Source organism: Crocuta crocuta, unplaced genomic scaffold (assembly GCF_008692635.1).
Source record: "Crocuta crocuta isolate KB4526 unplaced genomic scaffold, BGI_CrCroc_1.0 scaffold25, whole genome shotgun sequence".
NCBI lineage: Eukaryota > Metazoa > Chordata > Mammalia > Carnivora > Hyaenidae > Crocuta > Crocuta crocuta.
Genome location: NW_027532015.1, coordinates 15,622,703 through 15,648,659, shown reverse-complemented (window position 1 = coordinate 15,648,659; position 25,957 = coordinate 15,622,703). Strand labels below are relative to the sequence as shown.

Below are 25,957 nucleotides of genomic sequence, written 5' to 3'. Positions count from 1 at the left end.
ACAATAAAAATTGAAGGAGAAATCAGATTTTATAAGCACTTGCTGCTGCTCCTAGAGCAGGAGGTGCAGTTGAGGAAAACTCTGACTCACTGCCAAAGTATAAAATCACTGAAGCTACTACCATTTTCTTTGTATGCCTGGGGTTTGGCACTGTACTCAGAAGAGGCACTCATTTAATAATAAAGGTTCTCGATATCTTTGACTCTTCCCTCTTCCTTACTACCTCATCAATCATTAAATTATGCTGGTTTTTGTTCTATCTTTCACTTGAATTCATCTCTTATTTTTCATTTTTGTCACCATTACCCCAAGGTTAGACCCCTTTCCCCTCACACATTAATGACTACACTGCCATGTAGTAGGTCTCTCTCATTCTCATACTTTCATATTATCATACTTTTCTCCTACCCCAAAATTTTCCATTACTTCCGACATTCCACACAGTCAAGTATTGGGCTACCATTAGAGATACTCCACATCGTGGGCCCAATCAATCACACCACTTTATCTCTTGTGTAAACTCTGGCTTCCTGCCAGCCAATTTTTAAAAATATTTACTTATTTTGAGAGAGGGAGGAAGAGAGAGCACCAGGAAAGGGCAGAGAGAGATGGAGAGAGAGGTGCCCAAGCAGGCTCTGGTCAGCACAGACCCTGATATGGGGCTCAATCCCACGAACGGCAAGATTATGACCTGAGCAGCAATCAAGCGTCAGACGCTTAACCAACTGAGCCACCCAGGTGCCCACTCCAGCCTGCCAAATTTTTGAGTGCATGAGTACAAGAGGTCCATTCCCATTTATTTACAATTTTGACCCCATATGAAATACCCTTCCCTGTCCTTCTTCACCCGCCCCTAACTTGGTTGCCTTTAAAGGCTATCTCAAGCTTCACCAACCTGTTGAATAAACCCTTCTTCCACCACTGCAGCTCACCTTCTTCATATCTGCAATTCTCAAATTGTTTTATATCAGGCTGGCTTCAGTCTTAAAAGAATTTTGAAGACTCCAAAAAACTTCTATGTGGATATAACCACATTTATCATATGATAAATTACAATTGAGAAATTTAAAGAACATTTCTTAATTCATTAAAAGCATAACAAATGGCTAGCCTACGAAATGTCAACATAAAGATGTTAGTCATTTTATGAAAAATAACCACATTGAATGGAATTGTTCCAAACTTTTGAAAATCTCTTCAAAATCTGCTTATTATCTGCTTAACAAAAGACAGCCGAATTTTCATAAGTGCTTCTGCAGTCACTCTCTTGTGCTATCACATATCTCTTTGTCTCTGGAAAACTCCAGTGTATACTTAAGTGACAAGAGAACAAACGTGAAAAAAAGACAAACTAAATCATTATGAAATAATTAGAATCATTACAATTCTATTATGAAAATTAGTTGACTTTGTAGACGCCCTGAGAGGGTCTCAGGACTTCCAGCAGTTCCCAAATCACACCTTGAGAACTGCTGATCTATGCAATTATTTGCATAACTGCCTTTCCTCAAGACTTCTCTGCAGTATACCTGACAGCGAACAACACTGCAACTGTCTCCTACATTCCTAACTGATGTTGAAGGTCTCCAAGGGCACAGTCTAATGTTATTCTCCCCATATTATTATGTTCACAGTATTTTATTTTTTTTTATTTTAGAAAGAGAGTGTAAACCAGGGAGAGGGTCAGAGGAAGAGGGGTGCGGGGGAGGGGGGGAAGAGAGAGAGAGAGCGAGAGAGAGAGAGAGAGAGAGAGCGAGCGAGAGAGAGAAAATGAATCTTGAGTGGGCTCTATGCTCAGTGTGGAGGCTGATGTGGGTGGGGCTCAATCCCATGACCCTGGGATCATGACCTGAGCCAAAATCAAGAGTCAGATACTCAACTGACTGACTACCCAGGTGTCTCATATTCAAACTATTTTAAAATGACTTTAAGATGTATTTGTGAAATGGGCCTCAAAAAGAAAATGTGATGCAAAATACAGGAAGTAAAAAAGTCTAAGAAGGTAATCATTGTTTTTTTCCCTAACATTTATTTTTGAGAGAGAGAAACAGAGAGACAGAAAGAGTGCAAGCAGGGGACGGGCAGAGAGAGAGCTCGGAAACACAGCATCTGAAGCAGGCTCCAGGCTCTGAGCTGTCAGCTCAGAGCCTAATGCGATGCTCGAACTCATGAACCATGAGATCATGACTTGAGCCGAAGTCGGATGCTTAACCGACTGAGCCACCCATCACCCCAATTCTTATGTATATACTAAATATTTGGATAAATTAAGATTTTGGATAAACTGCACCTGGCAATGTCTCAGATGTATAAAATGAACCACTCTACTCTTTGTGGAAATAAGTAAGAGATCTGCAAAACTGTATCAACATTTCTAGCTACTGCAAAATATGCTAACCAGGAAGGAAAACATTAATAAAAGTGTAAATACTACTCAATTTGTGGTAGAAAAACATACATGTACCTCAGAATATTTATATTTTAATAATAGTATTTGGAGATAAAGATTTTTAAAGAGTTGATTACATTAAAATGAGGTGTGTGTTTGGGGCGCCTGGGTGGCTTAGTCGGTTAAGTGTCCGACTTTCGCTTAGGTCATGATCTCGTGGTTTGTGGGTTCGAGCCCCGCGTCGGGCTCTGTGCTGACTGCCGGCTCAGAGCCTGGAGCCTGTTTCAATCTGTGACTCCCTCTCTCTCTGACCCTCCCCTGCTCATGCTGTCTCTGTCTCTCTCTCCTAGAAATAAATAAAACATTAAAAAAAAAAATTAAAAAAAAAATAAATAAATAAAATGAGGTGTGTGTTTGACTGTTTTTCTTAGGGTGGGGTCCTAATCTACTATGACTACTGTCCTTACATGAAGAACAGACACCAGCAATGTATACACACAGAGAAGAGACCATTAAGAGGCAGCAAGATGGCAGCCATCTGCCAGCTGAGGAGAAAGGCCTCAGAGTAAACCAATCCTTAACCCTGGGACTTCAGCCTCCAGAGCTATGAGGAGTAAGCTTATGCTGTTTAAGCTCCCCAGTCTGTGGTACATCTTTACGGCAGCTCCAGCCAACTGATAAAACAAACCCAGGCCCCTGTACAAAGAACCTAAGATAATGCTTGCTTTTATTCTTATTTTTTTAATGTTTTTATTTATTTTTGAGAGAGAGAGCATGAGCAAGAGTAGGGGAGGGGCAGAAAGAAAGGAACAGAAGACTGAAGCAGGCTCTGCGCTGACAGCAGTGAGCCCAATGTGGGGCTTGAACTCACAAACGGTGATATCATGACCTGAGCCTAACGCTTAACTGACTGAGCCACCCAGGCACCACAGATAGTGCTTTTATAAAGCACATGATATGCACTCTGTTATTAGTTGTCAAGTGAATTAATGGAAAGACAAGACTGCAGTGAAAAACAGAGAGTTTTAAGTAGCAAGCTAGTTACACTCAGATATGTTGGAGCTTTTAAAGTAAATAAGGACACCTCTAAATGAATGGAGAATAATCCAGCACTGCACCTGCCCAGGTAGTCGTTTCCACTTCACCACTTCCTTGGAATCTTCTAGTCCAGGTTCTGCATCTAATGAACTGGTCTCGTTGTATCGTTCACAGCGTACCGGTTTACCTTTTTCCTCCTGAAGAGCCACCACAGAACAGTAAGATGGCTTTATCTAAATATGCATAGAAGATTAGAAAATGTAAATATTAAGTTAATCTTTTTATCTTTTCTAGCACACAGCGTTTCTTAAATACTGAAATAACATGGAAATGTTTTCAAAATGTAACCCAGAAAAACATTCTACTTTTATGTACATTATTCTAAATCAGATGAAAGGAGCTTGAAATTATAGTTCTATAAAACCAAAAAGACTAAAAGTTGGGAGAAAAAAAACAGAACTCCAAGGGTTGCATGAAATGTTTTTACAATTCTATCCGTTTGTTTTGCCTCTTCACCAACACCTACTAGATGTTATTTCACAGCTCTGATATACAATGGTATCTCTCCATTTAATATCAGAAAATTGATATCCTAAAGATCTAAAGTTTTTAAATCTTGCTTTTTTTAAGAGACTTAACTCCATTCAAACTAATGCAAACCAACTCTGTGGTCACAAGTTATATTATCAATTACAAAATATGCAACTATTCTGAAATGTCTCATTGTAAATAGGACGAAAATTTTTGTTTTAGAACCAATTCTTTGCTAAACTCATTCATAGTTTTAATCTATGGAAAACAGCAGTAGAAACATTTACTGATTATTTGAATAATATTTTGAAAAGTGTGCCTGTAAATCATGGTACTGCAAATGCCTGGGCCAAATCTAGCTTGCTGTTTTTGTCAATAAAGTTTTATTGGAACACATCCACAACCATATGTTGGCATTTCCTACATATGTGTTATGAAGTTACTTTTATGCTACAAAGGCAAAGCTGAGTAGTTTCAACAAAAACTATATGGCCTACAAAGCCAAAAATATTAACTATTTGGTCCTTTACAGAAAATATCTGTCAACGCCCACTTCATATCATTCTTTAATCTTTAATTTTAAAAAGCAATATTGTTTTTAAAAATTCTCAGGGGGTGGCTCAGTTAATTAAGTGTCCGACTTCAGCTCAGGTCATGATCTCTTAGTCCGTAAGTTCAAGCCCCGTACTGGACTCTGTGCTGACAGCTCAGAGCCTGGAGCCTGCTTCAGATTCTGTGTGTCTCCCTCTTTCTCTGCTCTTCCCCAGCTTGTGCTCTGTTTCTCCCTGTCTCTCAAAAATAAAGAAATGTTTAAAAAAAATTAAAAAATTCTAACACTGACTCTTTTATTTAGTACTAAAAATTTATTTAAGTATTATTTATTTATTATTTCTTAGAGAAATCAAGAGAATGCATGCAAGCAGGGGAGGGGGAAGAGGGAGAGGTAGAGAGAGGCAGGGAGAGAATCTTTAGCAGACTCCATATCCAGCACAGAGTCTGATGTAGGGTTTGATCCTGGGATCAAAATCAAGAGTTGGATGCTCAACTGACTGAGTCACTCAGGCAACCTCATTTAAGTATCTTTTAAAATATCAGCTAGTATAGGCTTAATACATAGCTGCTGAAAGTACTTTTATATTCTAGCTATCTATTAAGATAATTATAGAGACCTTATCTTTTCAGGAATGGAAAATGTTACCAGTCAATTTCAACAGAGAACATATATTTATATGTGCTATTAACTTACACATTCTGGACCTTTCAATCCTCTTACAGTCACATACAATGTTGAAGGGTAACGATTTCTTGGGTGTTTTGACCACCATTCAAAAACCTCAACAACATTTAACTGGGATCGAGTCTTAGTAGGTGGGTAATACAGCTGCAAACGAAGTTTTGAATTGATGTTTACATTCCCATTGGCTCCGAGAAGCTTAAAACAAAAATTCAAATAAAATATTACTTTCACTGAAAATAAATATACCCAGTTAAGCAACAGTACAAGTCAAAAACTCATTAAAAAAAAAGATTAATATGGCATGATGAAATTCCTTAGATATATAAAGCAAAGAATACTGACACAGTTGGTTATACACAATTCCAGATCATTTCAACAAAAGGTAACCCAACCACCTTTTAAAATATTTTCTTGCTAGCTGTCTGGTCCATACAACTTCAGGCTGTTGATAAAGCATTTACATTACTGTGTCAGATGTTACTTTGCACAAAGGAGGTAATCAAAATATCTGTGTTTGCAATAACAATGATGAAATTAAAATACATGTTATTTAAACACAGAAACAAATTTTCCATTTGTTTAGTATCAGTTTTTTAATGGGAACATTTTAATGTTTTAATTTTCAAAAAGTCAAAACCACTTTCAAAGAGTAATTACATAAACTCATTCAAGACATTCATAACCTTTAAAAAATATTTTAATCTACCTTCTTAAAAAGTTTATTCAATAAAAAACTTATTAAAACAACTTATATTTAAGCTATGTAAATAGAGATGCTTATGAGAAAAATAAAAATCTTACCAACTCAAAATAGGCCCTCTTTCACTAGACCATGACTCTAGGTAGAAAATGTCTTTTTTTTTTTAAGTTTATTTATTTATTTTGAGAGAGACAGAGAATATGAGCAGGAGAGAGAATCCCAAGCAGGCTCCACACCATCAGCGCAGACGCCAACAGAGGGCTCAATCTCATGAACCCTGAGATCATGACCTGAGCCAAAATCAAGAGTCAGAAGCTCAATCAACTAAGCCACTAAGGTGCCCCAGAAAATGTCTTTGTTAACTGTTGTGTCCTCTACAAATTAGGAGTAGAAACAGTTTGAAGCTTTTGCAGCAGTTCAGGTAGAACATGAAGGTGACAAACTAAGACAACAGCAACTGAGTGCAGGGAATATACTGAGTAGCTATTCCTGACTGCTGCAACTTGGAAAGGAGAAAAAGGGAAGATTCAAGAAAGGCTTGAAGGCAGTGCTGTCCAACAGAACTTTCTGTGAATATTCTATATTTGGGGTCCCCAACACACTATACATTAGTCATATATGGTTACTGAGCACTTTAAGTGTGGCTAGCACAACTGTGGATGTGGAACTCAATTTTTATTTATATTTAATTTTAACTAATTAATTTGAATTCAAATAGCCATGTGATCTGTGGCTACCAAGATGAACAGTGCAGCTCTAAGTCTGTAAACATGGGAGCCTGGGCTGACGGCAACAACACTACCAACTGAAGTAGTAGACATGGAAGGGATAAAGAATATAGGTAGGATGTTCAGACTGTGGGACTCTGAGATATTTATGGGTAATCCAAGTTGAAATGTCTGAAATCCGAGGCAGAGGTAAGAAAAGTGGGCCTAAGAAGAGTAGATTAAAGCTGAAACATGAGTAGGATAGACATTAAAAAGTTAAGTAGAAGACCATGAAGGAAACTAAAGGACGGGTATTGGGAAAATCAAGGGAACCAAGATAACAAAGGTTCAAGAGAGTGATGTATCAAACACACACAGGCATGATAAAACAAACAAACAAACAAAAAACCCTGAAAGTGTTCACTCAGTAATGTGGCAAACAGAAATCATTGGTGATTTTTCAGAGATGTTTTCATAGCTAAAACAAAATCCAGATTGTAGTCTGTTCAGGAATGAGGCATCAATAAAGAAAGAGAGCTGACAAAAATATAGCCCATCTCATCCCTAGCCTTCTAGGAAAGAATGCAAAGTCAGTGGAGTTCATAAGCTGAGAGTTGATGTTATGATATATTGGGGTGAAAAACAGTTTCAAGAGTAATAGAGTTGTTCAGTAATTAAATATTAAGCCATCAAGACTCCCTTCATAAGTCCTACCCCTGGCTGAAGCTTATCATAAGGGAATAATATTTTAAGGAGATATTATTCCCCAGCTTCTAAATCAAACTTTCTATAGGTTGTTTTAATACTCACCAGACAATCTAGTTTGCACCAGTATGACGACTGGCCTGCATAAATGAGTAAGATCCAGCCAAGATCCTGTCATTACGGTTACTACATAATGCAGAATGTGAATAAATAAGGCTTTATTGAATTTAAAAGAATAGTAATACATATGTGCTAAATGAACTGAAAGTATCTCTAACTGAGAATTGATATCTGGGCAAGGATCCTCCGGGGGTTTATTTGGACCACTGTAGAAACTTTGCAATTTCCTAGGACATTCCTGGAACCAATGGTACAGGTATTAACACATTTAAATTTTAACTTGATTCATGCTACTTTCAAAGATGGATTTTTCCTAGTTACTGTTACCAGACATTTGTTCCTTTTCTCAACAGACATTCACTGAACACTTTCTGTGTGCCACTAATATGCTGGGAGCTAGTGATAATTATGCAAGAGAGAGTTTCAAGAGAGTGATATATCAAATGCAAAGAGATATGGTAAAATAAGGACCAAAATACATTCAACAAATTTAATTTCAAAAAAGAAGTCCCTGGTGACTCTGATAAACTTACAGTCTAATGAAGGAAATACATAAGTGTTATAAGAGAGGAACTACATGGAATACTTTCCCCTTTATACGGGTGGAGACAGGAGAATTCTTGATTTGCCATTTCTGCCAATGGCGTAAAATGGATAAATAAAAATCTATATAACACTTAAAGGGAAAAAGGATATGAGACATTATTGTTTCCCCAGTGCAGTTTGTAGTAAATACTGTAGTTCTGCACAAATCTTAGCATAAAAGGAATGGAAGTGCTTTCTTAGTAAGACCAGACAATAACAATATTTACTATGCGAAAGTAACCTTTTTTGGTTTGTTTGGCTTTTGCATTATTTTTTGNGGGCGCGGGTGTATAAAAAAGTTTTAACAGGTTACAAAAGGGTGATTTTTAAAAGGTACACTGGACCAAGTGAATCTTACATCCATTTTAGAATAACTCCCTCTCGGAGTGCCTAGATGGCTAAAGTTAAGCATCTGACTTCAGCTCAGATCATGATCTCGTGGTTTGCGAGTTTGAGCTCCTTATCAGGCTCTCTGCTGTCATGACAGAGCCTGCTTAGGATCTTCTGTCTCTTTGTCTCTGTCTCTTCCCCACTCGCACTCTCTCTAGTTCAAAAATAAACATTAAAAAAAAAAACCCAAATAAACAGAATAATCCCCTCCCACAGCCCATCTGGCTGCCCTGTAGCAGACAGTCAGACTTTACCTCTTCTATAGTCTCTCTAACCCCCAGTGTGGATTAAGTGCCTTACCTGGGTTGTCACAGCATCCACTCTGTAGCACATAATCACATAAGTAGTATGTTTATACAGAAACTGAACTGGAGGGTATGGGCAATGTCTAATTTACCTAAGAATGCTCTGGATTCAGCAGAGTGCCTGGCATTTCACAGACATTTAAAGATTTATTGAATGGATAGATGCAAAAATGAAAAAGTCTTATAAATTATACTTAATAGGTAAACTTCAAGACATTTTAGAATTCATTTATATTTGAAGTCAGAAATAAAGGATACCAGAAATAAAAGAATTATAAAATTAAAATTCCTCTTTTGTAAAAACCAACCTACCCATGTCTTTCATCTCTGCTGAAACACTCTAGTTAAAAACATTGTCATTTCCTACCTAGACTGTTAAGAATTTTTAACCTTAATCTTCCAGTACATATATATGTACCCTTTCAAATCATCCTCCACCAAACAAAGTATTCTTTCTAAAATATAAATCAGATTATTTGGCCTTTTTAAAAAAAATCCTATAATGGCTTCCCATTGCTCTTTAGAATTCCATAATGGCTTTCTGTTCCTATAATGGCTTCAAAGACCTTGCATAAAGACTCTGTCTACCTCAACAATCTTTCTGGACACTATTTCCCCCCTCAGTCTCTGTCCGCCAATCTCAGTGGCCTTTTGGTTATCTGAGTGTATCTCGCTCCTCCCAGTATCACGGTCATTATATCAGGGTCATTGTACCCTCTATCTATCTACAACTCTCTCTCCCACTGCCACCATCTGGCTAATATTCATGTTCAACCTCTCTTCCCTAGGAAACCTTTCTGTGACCTCCACAAAGTATTTACAAAAATTGCAATAAATGACAAATTATATAATCAATTGTTTTACATCTGCTTTTCTTGCTAGAAAATGAAGTCTACAAGGTAAAGGAGTTTATCTTCTTTGTTCACAGACTAGAACAGTTGCTGACACACAGAGTTTAATAAATATCTTTTAAGTTGAATAAATGATGGCAGGGCTGTTGTGTATCTTTTTCAATACTATATACATAGAACCAAACAGTGTGTCTGGCACACACTACACACTCAATGAGTATTTAAGAATCTGATTGAATATGATTTAACCTTGAATTAACAATTCTTCTCCACTGCAATCTTACCTTACATCACAACTCCCTACAAGAAAGCAAAGTGACTTGGCGAAATGTAGCCAATCAGATTTGAAGATGGTTTTTAAAGCATTCAAAACGGGTGGAAAACATACCTTGAGAAATGCCCAGGCAATTTTCCGAAAGCCGCATTCTTGGTTTTGAATTTCAGAGTTATTTCTAATTTCATCCATGCTTAAGAAATCAAGAATCTGTAAATAAGTACAAAAAAATTACTTCAAAGAATACTAGCCTACATGAAATTTAATATTTTCTAGTAAAATATTATTGAAATTAAAAGAATAACTTGTATACTTCAAAGATGTTTTCTTCACATGGAAGAGAAGCATTACGTATTTCATTTACCTTTAAGTTAACTCATTCTGTTGATGAGGGTCCATTTTTTTGACCACTTTATCTTTTATTAATAAATCATTTATTAAGATTTATTTCACATCCAAGAACAAGTATTAAATTATCTCAAATATAGCCTAGGCACAAATACACCAAGCATAGAATTCTTAGGCTTTGATTGATTGATTGATTGATTGATGTCTGAGAGAGACTTCAAAAGACAGTTTAAAAAACTTAAGATCTTATCTCTGGGTCCTTCCCTGGATCACCTTCCTGAAGTTGGGGACTTTTTTCTTTAAATATGTGCTGTCATTAGGCTTCTGAAGAGGATTTCTTTCATATCTCCATCCTGTCTAGATGTTCAAACTCATGGATTTGGAACCAAGCTGCCACAGACACTATCAGTACTCTAGGTACTTGTCAGAGACGATCACTTTGAACTAACTGGTGTTTCTTAAAAGCTCGGCTGAGATAACAAATCTTTATACACTGCTTAAAAAATAATGATTTTAAAGACTTCTGACATATACCAAATTGTCCTCAATAAACCCTTAAAAAGCTGAAGTCAAAAACTGTTTTGTTTGACAATAACACAAAAAAAAGTCATAATCCAACAACCTTTCTTAAATCTACAAATCTTACTAAAATGAATGTGAATGGACATTATAACAAATAAAAAATTTCTATAATAAAGAAAAAGTTCCTTGCCATACAAGTTACATCATTGTTTAAAAAAATCACAGCTTTGTATATATCACCAACATAATCACAGATGTAAATAGTGGAATATTCATATCATGGACATATATAGATCATCTGAAATTTAAAGACCAGAAAAACGTGTAATTCTACAAATCAGTCACTGGCGCTGGTCATACCTTGCTGTTTCACTGCTAAAATTCCCCATTTTGCTTAAATGGAAAGAGAGGTTTCTCCACTTCCCTGGGTGTATGGAGAGATGACATGAAGAAAAGAAATGTGTATTTCAGGTTTAAACCCCCTTCAAAAACAACCTACACTTAAAATCAGGAGTAAATTTGAGGAACTATTTCCTTTACACTCTGAACCATGATATCCTTTGCTGGAAAAAATTAGAACAACAAGTCAGCTCAAAGGTCATCTATTCCATAAAATTTTCACTGACTTCTCTGACCCTGTACTAACCCTCCACATCGAAGGAGTTCTACTTCATCTCGGTTATATATATCACTGTATTAGTTATGCGATCTGTATTACGTTCATCTTTTTTTCTCTTGGTTGTATATAAACTCTTAGAGAGCCTGATATGGTTAAATGAGTTTACGTTTTATAAAATGAGTTAAAAATGGAGGACTGTACAGATACAGATTACATTCATCACCTCAGTTTACAGTCATGGTGCTGCTATAATAATTAAATAATAGAGTGAGTTAAATGGCTAATTACTTGCACTAGCAAATGCTCAGCCAACTTTGCTATTATTCAATTTCTCACATATCTCTGTAGCATATTACAAATACTAAATCCTGGAGATTCAATCCTCACACTACTTTGCTGCATTATTAAACTACTAAAAAAAGCTTACATTTATGCCATTAAAATATTAACCAAACATAGTTTAAATTGCTCTATTCAATCATACCTCAAAAAACAAGATGACCTTAGGGTTCTCATCAGAATCTTGAAGCAAATAGGGGAAGTTTTCATTAAATATAATTTGTTCTTCCCACTCTGGAAGTCTTGATTTTAACTGTTTAAAATCATATGGCTGAGTCATAATAGGAAGAATGTAATCCACACTCTCTTTTTCATAGTAAGATGAAACAGGTCGTTCACTGTTCAAAAACAGATACTTTCATTAACACAATTCTTTAAGATAATTTTGAGATGAGAAAAAAATCTAGTGCTCAAAGTAAAAAGATAATGAATAGTCATGGTATAGGATGAAAAATTACTTTTGTTGTCCACTGAGAAAATTACAAATTTTATGAGACTTAGAAGTTGTAGTACCCTACTATTATCTTATATTTATATGCTATTGATTGGTTTCACGAAAACATTTTATTACAGAAATATAAAGCGGAAGTTCAGCATACAGAGCTAGAATAAAGTACGAGTTTGTGATAAAATAGTACACATTTAAAGAAGAAAATGAGTACAATAGGGCTGCAAACCTTTTGAGGTATGTCATATTTTTGTATGTCCTAAGACAACTGAATGACCTTTTTGATAATCTTCATGTTTCTCATCCCTGTCATTTTTCCAAGCAAATTAATTTTTTGAATTCTAGTATAGTCATTTATACTACTGTGCTTTTCATTTGCAACCTTCAAGCATATATAAGCTATAGAAGTAATATTAGAAAAAAAAAGATTAAATTCAAGATTCATTTCCCTCCTATGAAGCCCATGTAACATACTAACTTCAAAAGAAAATCATTATGTTTAACAATTAAAGCACTTACAGTGCAACACACAAATGATTTGCACTGCAAGTTAAATGCCGTAAGTTAGTCATTAAGTTTGATAGACGTTCTCTCAACTCTCCTCCACTTAAAATCAACCACTGGGGACACCTGGGTGGCTCAGTCAGTTGGGAGTCTGACTTCAGCTCAGGTCATGATCTCATAGTTTGCGAGTTACAACCCCACGCTGGGCTCTGTGCTGACAGCCCAGAGCCTGAAGCCTTTGGATTCTGTGTCCCTCTCTCTCTGTCCCTTCCCTGCTCACACTCTTTCTGTCTCTAAAAAATAAATAAACGTTAAAAGAAAATTTAAAAATCAATCATTGGATTAACATATGTTCCCCATTTCTTCTATAAAACATAGTGATCAGTATCAATGGTCGATGAACACTGACAACTAGTAAGTAAACTATTCTCTAATGCAAATCCTTAGCTCTATTTCCATTGACTTTCAATGGTAGAAAATAGGACTTCTACTGCAGACAGTATCAAATTCAAGAACTGACTGTGCAATTAAAAAAATTACCTATCATGTTTCTTGACATATTGACCAGTATTCTCATCAATCACATGAATTTTTACCATCGGGTGAGAAATCATAAAATCAGATTTAAGCCGATCAGTGCGGTGAATGTAAACTCCCAAGACAAGATCATCATCAAGCAAACATTTGGGATAGACAGGACTATCTCGGTTTGTAACTTCATGAACACCATCACCATCAATGTCTTCTTTATCATCTGAAACTACACACGGAAGAAAATCTACATTATAATGAACTGTTCCCATAACAATATAGCAACAATATACACTCAATTTATATATAACCTAACCTTTACAACCCCATGATTATTTGCCTTTGTAACAAAGTAACTTCAAAGGAAAAGAAAAATCCAGACAGTAGCAGATTACACTCTAAGAATAAGATATTACATCTATTAATGCATTAAAATAGAGTGAGGAATGTTTCCTTTTTTATCCCTAACAAGAACCATGAACACAAAAATAAAATAATGAGAACTAAAGAGAAAAAAGTGATTTTTATCTAGGTATTTTCTAAGTGGAATATGTATCTCTCAATTAATTTATAGCTGTAATTTCCTCTTGGTAGGATGTAATAGGTCAATGTTTCCGGTAACAGCAACTTGAAAAAGTCAAATGAATTACAAAAACCTTATTTTTAAAGGCATCAGAACAGTGCAGAAACAATGTATAGCAGATGGATTAAAATTCCAGAAAAGGAGAATCAGTCAGTGATCAGCTGATGGACTGACAGCTCTTTTAGTCTGTGGGCACATTTGCTGATTCAGAGTGTATGCTGAGGATCTGGATTTAGCTCTGCAAAAAGTCACCACTGGGAGAAAGAGTACCAGGAAAACTTTTAGTGGTTGATGGGGCTACAGCTGTCATATTGGAGATCTGAAGAGCCTCAAACACATAGCTAATTTTCCTCCACAAACTGAACTGAGAGACTAAAGAAGTATGAAATCTCCCAGTCATGTGGTACTAGGAAACAATGGCCCACCACAGGGAGAAGCCTGAAACAACAGGCAAAATAAAGCCCTAGAGGGAATGGTCATTTTCTACCTACAGCCCACTTTTTATCTGGGGTCACTTACCAATTCTGGGTGCAGCTAGAGGTTGAGAATCCAGGTGTGGCCCCTAGCAGAAGGCCCCAACTGGGGGACAGAGAAGCCAGCAGAGATTCTGAGTTTCACATGGGGCTGGAGTGACAAAATCAGAAACTTGAGGGGCCTCAAACACATGGCCAGTCTACCCCTCAAGATATCTGCCAAATTTTGAAGCTGCATGGGGCTAAAGGCTAAATGACTATGTTGACAATCTCAGAAGGGCAAAACTTAATCTCCCACAGTCTTTTAGGCTGAGGAGATAAATACTTGCCAGATTCTTAGATCAAAACTCCTGGAAGGCCATATCCTAGGAATGGGGCAAATCAGAGATAATGTCTATCAAAACTACAACCCAGCCTTGACCTAGCTCAATTCTGATGATTAAAATCAGTTTCCCACCCTATATGCCCAAGAGAGTAAAGAGGAAACTCTCTCTAGTAGGAGATAAAATCAGCTGGAGCCTCTAGCATTCCACACACAATATCCAGTGTATAACAGAAAGTTACTAGACATAAAAGAGGCAAGACTATATCAACAAAAACCAAGAGAAAAAAAAGAAAGCAGAAGCTGACCCACAGATGAACCAGACTGGAGTTAACAAACAGGAACTTTAAATAACTATGATTAATATGCTCAAGAAAATAAAGGGAAAGATGGGTTAAAATGAAAACTTTCTAGAGAATTGGAGTGTATAAAAAAAAAAAACACAGGCATTTTGGAGCTGAAAAATAAAGCATCTGAAATTAAGAACTGGATATATAGATGTGTTTAACAGCATACTGGATACAAAGAAAGACATGATTAGTGAAACAGAAGAAAGACCTATACCAATACTCAAACTGTAGCATAATGGAAAAAATTTAAAAAGAATATGGGGAAAAACACAAGAAAGATGTAGATACACACACACACACACACACACACATACACACACACATATATAATCTAGATTATATAAATTTATACTCTAGAAAAGGAAGAGGGAATAGTGAAGAAGCTATCTTCTAAAAAATTCTGACCAGGAATTTTCCATAACTGTTGAGTGATATCAACTGGTAAACTCTAAGCAGAGTGAATTCCAACAAACCCATATTTAGGTATAATGTGATAAAACACTGAAATCAAAGAGAAAAAGAAGATCTAAAGGTAAGTCAAGGGGGAAAAAAGCCATAATCCCACTAATGGGACATAAATAAGACTACTGTCAGAAATGAGGGAAGACAGAAGACAACTGCGTGATTTCTTTAAAGTGCTAAAAACAAAAAACAAACAAACAAACAAAAACCAATCTGCAACCTAAAATTCTATACTAGCAAATAGGCTTCAAAAATGAAAGTAAAGTGGGGCCCCGGGGTGGTTCAGTTGGTCAGGCACTGGATTTTTGATCTTGGCTCAGGTCATGATCTCATGGTTTGTTGAGTTCAAGCCCTGTACTGGGCTCTGTGCTGATAACACAGAGCCTGCTTGAGATTCTGTCTCTCCTTCTCTCTCTGCCCCTCACCTGCTTGTGCACGCTCTCTCTCTTTCTCCCACTCACTCAAAAATAAATAAATAAACTTAAAAAAAATGAAGGTAAAGTAAAGGAATTTTAACACAATAAAATTTGAGGGGATCAGGAGGCCTGTACTAAGGGAAATACTAAACTGAACTCTTCAAGCAAATTAAAAGTAAAAAAAAAAAATTGACATTAAAGAAAAAGTAAATTTGGGGGTGAGTATAAATATCAGCTGTATGAAATGGTCAATATATCAGCTGTGAAATTTAAAATATATGCAGAACTAAAATGCATGATAAGAAACCTATGAGGTGGGAGAGAGAGATGCAGAAAAAATACCTGGCAAAATCTGGATGGAATTAAACTATTTTAATGTTCTAGCAGTGTTGAGGAAGCATATTTTGTTATGGAATTAATTTGTATTAGACTAGTAAGAATAAACTTCATGTTCTTGAGGGTAACAAATTGTGAAAGAATGTATAATTAACAAGTTAATAAAGGAAATAAAACTAAAAAAATTTTAATGTTTATTTATTTTTGAGAGAGAGACAGGGCACAAGCAGGGGAGAGGTAGAGAAAGAGGAAAACACAGAATCTGAAGCAAGCTTCAGGCTCTGAGCTAGTTGTCAGCACAGTGCCCAATGCAGGGCTTGAATCCACGAACCATGAGATGATGACCTGAGCCAAAATTGGACACTTAACCGACTGAGCCACCTAGGCGTCCCAGGAAATAAATTTTTAAAATAACTTGAACAATTCAAAAGAAGATGAGAAAAAGGAACATAAAACAGGTATATTATACAGGAAGCAAACAATGACATAATAAATATAAGGACACAGAAAGATTGCAAACAAGAGGGGGCTTTTTGCTTTTTTCTAAATTGCCTTCACATTTATTGAGGATGATCCCAAGATGATGATCACAGGTTGGGGGCTGAGACACCACATGTTCTGGGGTGGGGGAAGAAAAGAACTGAAGGCACAAAGGAAATGAAGAGACATTATGACCCAAGCTAAGGGGGTGCAAAGTAGGCACAGGGAGGACACCTAGGAGGTGGCATGGAGGAGAAATAAGAGTAATGGCAACCTCTATCTAGACCTGGGGACCATGAACCAAGCACAGGTCTGATAGCAAGTGGGCACCACCTGGCAGTGTGTTGTGAGTAATGGAGAAATGATAATGGGAAAAAACTGTATGATTCAAACTCAACCACTAGTTTTTGAGGGAAAAGAAATTACTAGAGATAAAAGGATACTGCAGAATAATTGCTCTTACAGACTGACTGCTTCTGTCCCCACAAGATTCATATGTTGAAATCCTAACTTCCAGTGTGACAGTACTAACAGCTGGGGCCTTTGAGAGGTGATTAGGTCATGAGTGTGGAGCCCTCATGGATGGGATTAGTGCCCTTAAGAAAGTCTACAACTAGGAAGGGGATCCCCACCAGACACCAAATTTGTGGGTGCCTTGATCTTGAATTTCCCAGCCTCCAGAACTGTGCGGATAACTGTTTATTGTTTAAGCCATCCAGTCTAGGATACTTTGTTACAGCAGCCTCAGTGATTAAGATAACTTAGATGTATCAATTTGACAGGAAGATATAACAATACTAAACATGTATATATTCAATAATATAATTTCAAAATACATAAAGAAAAACTAACAGAAATAAGAAGAAAACAGAAAAAAACAAAATTACAGTAGAAATTTTAATGCTTAACAAATGACAGAATAAGCAGGACAAAAAAATCAAGACGATCAGCTGGACACAAGAAACTTGATCGAACTACATACATAGAACACAGTGCCCAACGGCATCAGAAATCACATTTTTTTTTTCAAGTACACATGGAATATTTACCAAATGGACTATAAGCTGGTCATAAAGAAAGGCTCAATAAATTCAAAAGATTGAAATCAATCACAGTATGTTCTCTGAAAACAATGGCAGATAGAAACGAAAACAAAAAGATAACTAGAAGATCACCAGCTGCCTGAGACTTAAACGGCATAACTTCTGAAAAGAGTGATCGAAAAAATGTCTTTATTGAATGATAATGAAGATGTATCAAAAATTTGTGGGATGCAGCTAATGTAATACTTCGACGAAAAGTTAAGGTCTTAAAATACATACAAAGACTGAAATCTTATTAAAATCTATCTTACAAAGCTTGAAATGAATAGCAAATAAAAGCAGAATGAAGAACTAGTATAAATAAAATAATCAGGGGCGCCTGGGTGGCTCAGTCGGTTAAGCATCCGACTTCGCCTCAGGTCATGATCTCACGGTTCGTGGGTTCGAGCCCCGCGTCGGGCTCTGTGCTGACTGCCAGCTCAGAGCCTGGAGCCTGTTTCAGTCTGTGACTCCCTCTCTCTCTGACTCTCCCCTGCTCATCATGGTGTCTCTCTCTCTCTCTCTCTCTCTCTCTGACTCTCCCCTGCTCATGCTCTCTCTCTCTCTCAGAAATAAAAACATTAAAAAAATTCTTAAAATAAATAAAATAATCAAAATAGTACACAAATGCATAACAGATAAAAATCAAAGCTAAAGGCTGATTCTTTGAAAACTAAAAATCCTGAGACTTATCAAGATATCAAGAGAAAACAAATTACCAATATCAAGGGACACTCTTTCAGATGCTATCGAAATAGAAAATGCGAAAATTTGTATTAAATGGACAAAATCCTCAAGAAATATAGTCTCTCAAACCTGACAGAGGAAATACAAAATATGAAGAGTAATATTACTAAAGAAACTAAATCAGATGTAAAATTCTTCCCACAAAGAAATCTTGACCAAAAAGGCCTCTTTAGTAAATTCTCCAAACATTTATGGAAGCAAAAACACCAATTTATACAAATATTTCTAGAGAAGTGAAAAAGATGAAACATTTCCCAACTATTTTTGAGATCACCAAAACCTTGATATCAAAAACTCGGTATTTCAGGGCGCCTGGGTGGCTCAGTCGGTTAAGCGTCCAACTCCGGCTCAGGTCATGATGTCATTGTTCATGGGTTCAAGCCCTGCGTCAGGCTCTGTGCTGACAGCTAGCTCAGAGCCTGGAGCCTGTTTCGGATTCTGTGTCTCCCTCTCTCTCTGACCCTCCCCTGCTCATGCTGTGTCTCTCTCAGAAACAAATAAAACATTAAAAAAAAATTTTAAAAAAACAAAAACTTGTTATTTCAACAAACGAAATGTACAAACCATTCTCTCTCAGGTCCCCAGATACAAAAATCCTGAACAAAGTATCAGTAAATCAAATCCAGTAACAGATTAAAAAGTAGAGAGAGAGGTAATACAGTCTAACAAAGTAGGTCCCTCTAACCTCTGCCAGGTACACAAAGATGAGTTAATATTCAAATAACAATTAATCACATTAATAGAAAAAATGGTGAAAATTTATATGATCAAGTTGAAAGATACAGGAAAAAGTACGTGATAAAATTCAATACCCAAGATTTGAAAAAACTATTAGCCAATTAGAATAAAGGTAACTCATAAACTTGAGTTATGATACAGGGTATTTACAAAAAAAACCTACAGTAAACATTACACTCAGTGGTGGATTAATGGAAACTTTTCCCCAAGGCTGGTAACAAGAAAAGGGTACCTGGAATTGCCACTTACTATTTAACACTATAATGGAAGTCCTCACCAGTGTATCAAGGAAAGAAAAAGGAGTAAGATACAAAGACTGAAAAAAGGTACAATGAAACGATCATTATTAATAGAAGATATGATTGTGTATGTAGAAAATTCAAAACAATCTATGGATATGCTCTTAAAATTACATTAATTTAGCAAGAACACTGGATACAATGTTAACTTTTTTTAATCAATTCTATTTCTCTCTACATAGATTTATAAGCATGTACACACACACACACCAGCAACAAATAAGCAGGAAACAAAAATTTTTTTAAAAAATGCCATTTATGACAGCATTAAGAAACACCAAATATCTAGGAATAAATCTAAAGATAGACTCTCCTGAAACTTACAATATTACCAAGTTAAACTAGAGATGTAAATAAATGGAGGAGAATACCAATTTCATAAGTGGCAAGAATACTTTATTTTTTTTTATTTTTTTAAATGTTTTTTATTTATTTCTAGGGGAGAGAGAGACAGTGTGAGCAGGGGAGGGTCAGAGAGAGAGGGAGTCACAGACTCTGAAACAGGTTCCAGGCTCTGAGCTGGCAGTCTGCACAGAGCCCGACGCGGAGCTCGAACCCACGAACCGCGAGATCATGACCTAAGCGAAAGTCGGACGCTTAACCGACTAAGCCACCCAGGCGCCCCAAGAATGAATACTTTATAAAGATGTCAAGTAGATCTAGCAAGTTGTTAAATTGTAATTTTCTTCCAACTCTATATCAAAATAATGGTGAGTGTGGGGGAAAAAAAGAGGGAGAATTGAGAAGCTGTTTCTAAAATTCATCCGGAAATGCAAAGGGCAAAGAATAGCCCAGGAAATGCCGAAGAAGAAAAAACTGCTGGAGTAATTACACAACTAAGTAGCAAGGTCTATTACAAAGCTACAGTAATTAAGTCATAGTTGTGTTGGTACAAACAGCCTAATGTAACAGAATGGAAACTGATCTATTCACATCATTATGTTATTCATGATAAAGATGACACTGCAATATAGAGGAAAAAAGATGCTCTTTTCCATAAATAGTACTAGGTCAATTATATATTCACACTGGCGGAAAAAAAATGGGTCTTAACCACTACCTCTCACCATACACAAGAATCAATTCCAGATGAACTGTAGAGCTAAATGTGAAAAGCAAAACAAAAAGCTTAAAAAAAAATAACATATACAAAAACATCTTCGGGACTTGGGAAGTATTTCTCAAATCTCAGAAAGGACTTACTATCAAATGAAAAAATGGATAAAGATGGCTGTATCAGATTATAAAATTTTGCTCTTCTAAAATACCAGTAAGAGAATAGTAAAACCCAGTGTGGGAAGATAGCTGCAATATGCATGTGTGTATGCACATATGTATTCATATCTGAGAAAAGACTGATGTCTAGCTATATGAAAGATAGAAAAGGCAGACAATTCCATTTCTTAAAAATACTAATAGAAGACTTAAACAAATTTACAAATTAAAAAATCCAAGTAGACAATAAACATGAAGAAGCTGCTCGCCTTCACTAGTTATGAAAGTTTAAAGTAAAAATGAAATAGGTATGTGCCTGGGTGCCTCAGTCAGTTAAGCATCTGACTTCAGCTCAAGTCATGATCTCATGGCTCATGAGTTTGAGCCCTGCGTTCAGCTCGTGCTGACAGCTCTGGGCCTGGAGTCTGCTTCAGATTCTGTGTCTCCTTCTCTCTCTGCTCCTCCCCCACTCATATCCTCTCTCTCTCTCTCAAATAAACATTTAAAAAACTTTAAAAAATAAAGTAACAATGAAATATCACAATGTACTGAGAATTGCTAAAATTTTAAAATACGGACAGTATGTTAGTGAAGATGTGAAGCACTGGAAGTTCTCAAATACTGCCAGTATCATCCATTGGTAAACCAGCTCTGGAAAATGGGAAGTATTTATTAAAGTGAAAAATATACATAATCTATTAACTCTCTCACAAGAATATGGCCAACAAAGAAATATATATGCTCCCCAAAAGATGTGACTACAATATTACTTTAAAACTAGAAACAACTCAAATGTCCATCAATACAACAGGTAAATTACTGTGGTATACTCACACAGTGGGTATCTATATGGTGCAAAAGCAGAACTGATAATGAATAAGCTCAACTACAAGCAACAATAGTATAAATCTCACAAAAATACTTTTGAGTGAAAGAAGCCAGACAAAAAGAGCACAGTATTTCTGACTGTATTTATATCCAAATAGAAAAACAGTCAAAAATAAATTGTGTTTTAACAATAAACTTAATGTTTGTGAAAATTCATTAAGTAGTGTACTTGACACAAGTACACTTTTCTGTATGTATACCATACTTCAACAAATGCTTTAAAAATGTAGTAACAGAAACTAGAAAGCATCATCAACTGTATATCCAATGAACAACTACCATAAATTCTAAAATTGACTATTTTGGAGGTCACCTGGGTGGCTCAGTAGGTTGAGCATCCAACTTTGGCTCAGATCTTCATGATCTCACAGTTTGTGAGTTCAAGCCCAACATCGGGCTCCCTGCTGTCAGTGCAGAGCCCACTTCAGATCTTCTGACCCCTCTCTGTCCCTTCTCTCTCTCTCCAAAATAAACATTAAATTTTTAAAAAAATTGCCTATTTTGGTCCCAATTTTTGGCCAATAAAATGGAAATTAAAAAGGGAAAAAAAGTGTAAGAGGTGGGAAAAACGCAGAAACATGTAAAGAAAAATAAGAGGAAAGAAATGAGTAAAGAGGAAAATAAAAAGTAAGTGGGAGGAAAGGAAAAGTGGGAAGAAAGGACAGAAGCTGAATTAGGCTGAGGACATGAGAAGACAACCATGTTTGACAGAGGGATGCAGCCTTAACATCTGAAATGTTTATTGGCTGTTGACCATTTATAGCTTTTAATAACTACGAGTCTTAATTACTTAGGGGTTCTAAAACTCAATGGTATAAAGAGGAAATCTTCTCTACCACAAAAGCGAACTACAAAGTTAAGTCATTTTAGGGTTCAAGTAAATTAAGTCAATCATTAGAGGTGAGGCAAGTAATATCAACTCATCACAGAGACCCACAGTTACAAATAAATCAACATTTTAATATAGATGAATCCAAGAACAAGTGCCAAATAGAGTTAACTCTTAAACAATGCCAGAGTTGGGGGCCCCAACCCCTTGTGCAGGGTTGTGCAAATCTGTGTTTAACCTGACTCCCCCAAAACTTACTAATAGCCTATTTTTGACCAGAAGCCTTACCAATAAGTCAATTAACATGTATTTTACATGTTGGACATATTTTACAAGAGTGTATATACTATATTCTTACAATAAAGTAAGCCAGAGAAAAGCAATGTTTTTTAAAAATCACAAAGTACTGTTCTTATAAAAAAAAAAAATCTGTTTAAGTGGACCTGCGCAGTTCACACCCATGTTGTTCAAGGGTCGACTGTAGTCTATACAGGGTTTTTGTCAAGTATAGTCTTTGGAACTGCATTTTCTTTAGTTTTAAGGACTCAAAGTCTTAGAATCAAATTCTTTCTGTCAAGTCACACAGTTTTTCACTTAATTTGGATAACAAACCTGTTTTGGCCTTCTTTTTCTTTTTTTTTGGTTTGGATTTTGTCTCCTCCTGCATGCTGTCTTTTCCATTTTCTTCCACTGAGCTTAGTTTATCATCTTGGTGAGAATCTGAAGTAACTGTTGTAACTGGAGATTCCTTCTTTTGTTCACCTTCAACTGTGTCATCCGAGATGGTCAATGTACTGAAAATACAACCCAAGTACAAGCTGTTACAAACGCATTCTTCTTTGTCTTAATTGTGCAGCAAAATGGGACAGTGAACAGAGTCAAGGATAATCCTAAAATCAATACTATTTCCTGCTAAGGGGATATATATATTTTACTATGCACTAAAATGGTGAACTGTCAAATTAGGTATCAATAGGTAATATTTTATATTTGGTAATNAGTAAATGATTAATGAATTAATTTTAAATTATTTAAAAACCAAAAAAAAATGTTCTAAGTTTGTTCTGCTTTCAAGAAGCTTCAAATATTTAATTTTTGACTTCTAGATAATGATTAATGGCTTGTGTTTTCCAGTGGCTGGTGTACCACTACATTTTCAGAAAGCTATTATGAAAATTAAAATCTGCACCAAATGAACTAATAAATGGTAAGGGGTAGCAGCCTAGAATCATACTGAGCTCTGGAAAGAAACCAGCCTGTTAAAGTTTGTAAGTTATGAAGTAAAAAAATCTGCATCTAAATAAAAAACTGACTTCACTATATATAGTTATATTTTTAAAAAACAAGTTGAGAAATAAAAAGATTAGAAAAATACTTCCAAACCTCCAGTCATTCCAGAAAGCCATGCCATTTTTCACATCGCCAAATACATAACAGGACAAAATAGGAAAAAAAAGTAATGGATGTCACTTCCACACCAAGATCAGGTTTCACAAAGACTATGACTTCTCCCCCTCCCTCGTTCCAAGTAGCTCACATGGAGCAGTCTATGTGGCAAGAAACTGATGTCTCTCACCATAAGTCAGTCAGCACCTGAGATCTGCCAAGCACCACATGAGTAAACTTCAAAACGGATATTCCAAGCCTTACAACTATGTCACTTGACAGATGTTCCCCCAGCCAAGCCTTAAGATGAGTGTAGTCCCAGCTGACATCCTAATTGTGGCCTGTGAGAGACCCTGAGTCAGAGGTACCCAGTTAAGACAGGCTCAGATTCTTGATTCGTAGACACTTGAGAAAATAAATGTTGTTTTGCTAAGCTGTAGAGTAGGTTTTTAAAAATTTTTTTAAATATTTATTATTGAGAGAGAGAGCGCATGCCAGGAGCAGGGGAGGGGCAGAGAGAGACAGGGAGACACAGAATCTGAAACAGGGTCCAGGCTCTGAGCTGTTAGCACAGAGCCCAACGTGGGCTCGAACTCATGAACTGTAAAATCATGACCTGAGCTGACACTTAAGAACAGAACCACCCAGGCACCCTTAGAGTAGCTTTTTAATGCAGCAACATATAATACAGATAGTAACAGATAATTACCACTGGTTGTCTAGCTTTTGGTAAGAGAGGAATTATGTTTAGGTGAGGACATTAAGGCAAACTGTCCCTGAATGCCAGGCAATAATCAAATATAGAATGTTCTCACCTCAAGTTATTTATATAAATGTGGATTATAGAAAATGAAGTTAATTAGTTAAAAGACATTTTTTATCTTGTTTTCCCCAAAGAGAGACATAAAAATACAAGTATGATCACAAAAACTCACATTGTACATGCAAACATATACATGTAAGTATCACGTATAGAAAAACACTAGAATACAAAATTGCTCATAAAGATTACCTTTGGATGGTTGGATTACTTTTACCTTCTTTGTGTCGGTGTGTTCTACAATAAGTAAATGTTATTTGTATAATAAGGAAAAAACACTATATTCATATACCCGAACAGGCATTCATAACTCAAAAATGGGGGAGAAATTGGATTTCTATTATTAAATAAGAAGATGTGAATAAGTAGTTAAGGGTAGAGACTCTAGAACAAGACTGCTAAGGTTTTGGCCAAACTTCTCACTGGTTCTGTCTTAACCCTTTCAAGTTTCCTCATGTGCAAAACAGGATGATGGTATTACTATTCCTCATAGGGTTGTTACAAGGAAAAAATGAGTTAATTCTTGTAAAGCACTGACCATATACTAAGGTGCTATGGAAAGGATAACTGTTATTATTGTACTGGCAATGGGTCCACATGAAAGATTAAGAGTTTTCTTCAAATAACTGCAGATGTTACTCAAAAACTGAGAATACTAGTGTTTTTTAAAGAGGACCTTTCATATTTATCAATGCAAAGTACCTTGACTCAGCTTTAGATGAGATTGGAACTTTCTTTTTTTTCTTTATTTGTTTTTCACTGTTCAAATTGCCATCATGCAATGAAGTATCTGAAGGAAAGTAAGTCAACTGTTCTTTGAGTTTCTTTCTTATTTTCTTCTTAATCTCCTTTGCCATTTCTTCAGCTACTTCAAGTTGGTATACTTGCATCAGCTCTTGTTCCTCATCTAAATTATTATTTTCTCTTTCTTCATCTGCCTTCTTGCTTTTCTGACGAGCAACACCTGGCTGTGACCTGGTTTGTGCCTTCTGATGCATAGAATCCACCTTCTTCCTGAGAGTTCCCAGTTCCATTCCTTGTGTGGTCATCTGAAGTGCTGTTTTTACCTGATTACTCGCTTTTCCTTGCTTGTCTTCCTCTGCACTGACATCATCTGGATTTTCAGGGGCCAACTGGAGATTCCTTAGTTTGTTTTTACTGACTGGCATGATCTTCTCAGGGTTATCAGTGTTATTAGCACTTACATCATTACTTTTAGTTTCTTTAATTTTCTGACGATTCCTTGTAACAGTGTCAAGCTGGGAAAAGAAGACACAGTAACAAAGTTTCAGCCAAGTACAGTTCAGTTATATAAACAGAAAGCACAATGATTGTTGTTCAATGTGTAATCTTGGGAAAATTATTTCATTTTTCACTTGAACACACTG

The 25,957-nt window shown here is 36.2% G+C and overlaps 1 protein-coding gene across 6 annotated transcripts in view; it reads right to left on the bottom strand.

Annotated features, from left to right (window-relative positions):
- Positions 1 to 25,957, bottom strand: part of AHI1 (Abelson helper integration site 1) — a 209,248-nt gene that overhangs the window by 169,597 nt on the left and 13,694 nt on the right. For all 6 annotated transcript variants that reach the window (XM_077776050.1, XM_077776052.1, XM_077776053.1 and 3 more), the window contains exons 4-10: positions 25,272 to 25,828; positions 22,976 to 23,157; positions 13,153 to 13,372; positions 11,806 to 11,998; positions 9,947 to 10,042; positions 5,205 to 5,390; positions 3,508 to 3,660 (exon numbers count right to left, since the gene is read on the bottom strand). In XM_077776050.1, the coding sequence (XP_077632176.1) occupies positions 3,508 to 3,660; positions 5,205 to 5,390; positions 9,947 to 10,042; positions 11,806 to 11,998; positions 13,153 to 13,372; positions 22,976 to 23,157; positions 25,272 to 25,828 (1,587 nt within the window). The remainder of the gene's footprint in view (positions 1 to 3,507; positions 3,661 to 5,204; positions 5,391 to 9,946; positions 10,043 to 11,805; positions 11,999 to 13,152; positions 13,373 to 22,975; positions 23,158 to 25,271; positions 25,829 to 25,957) is intronic.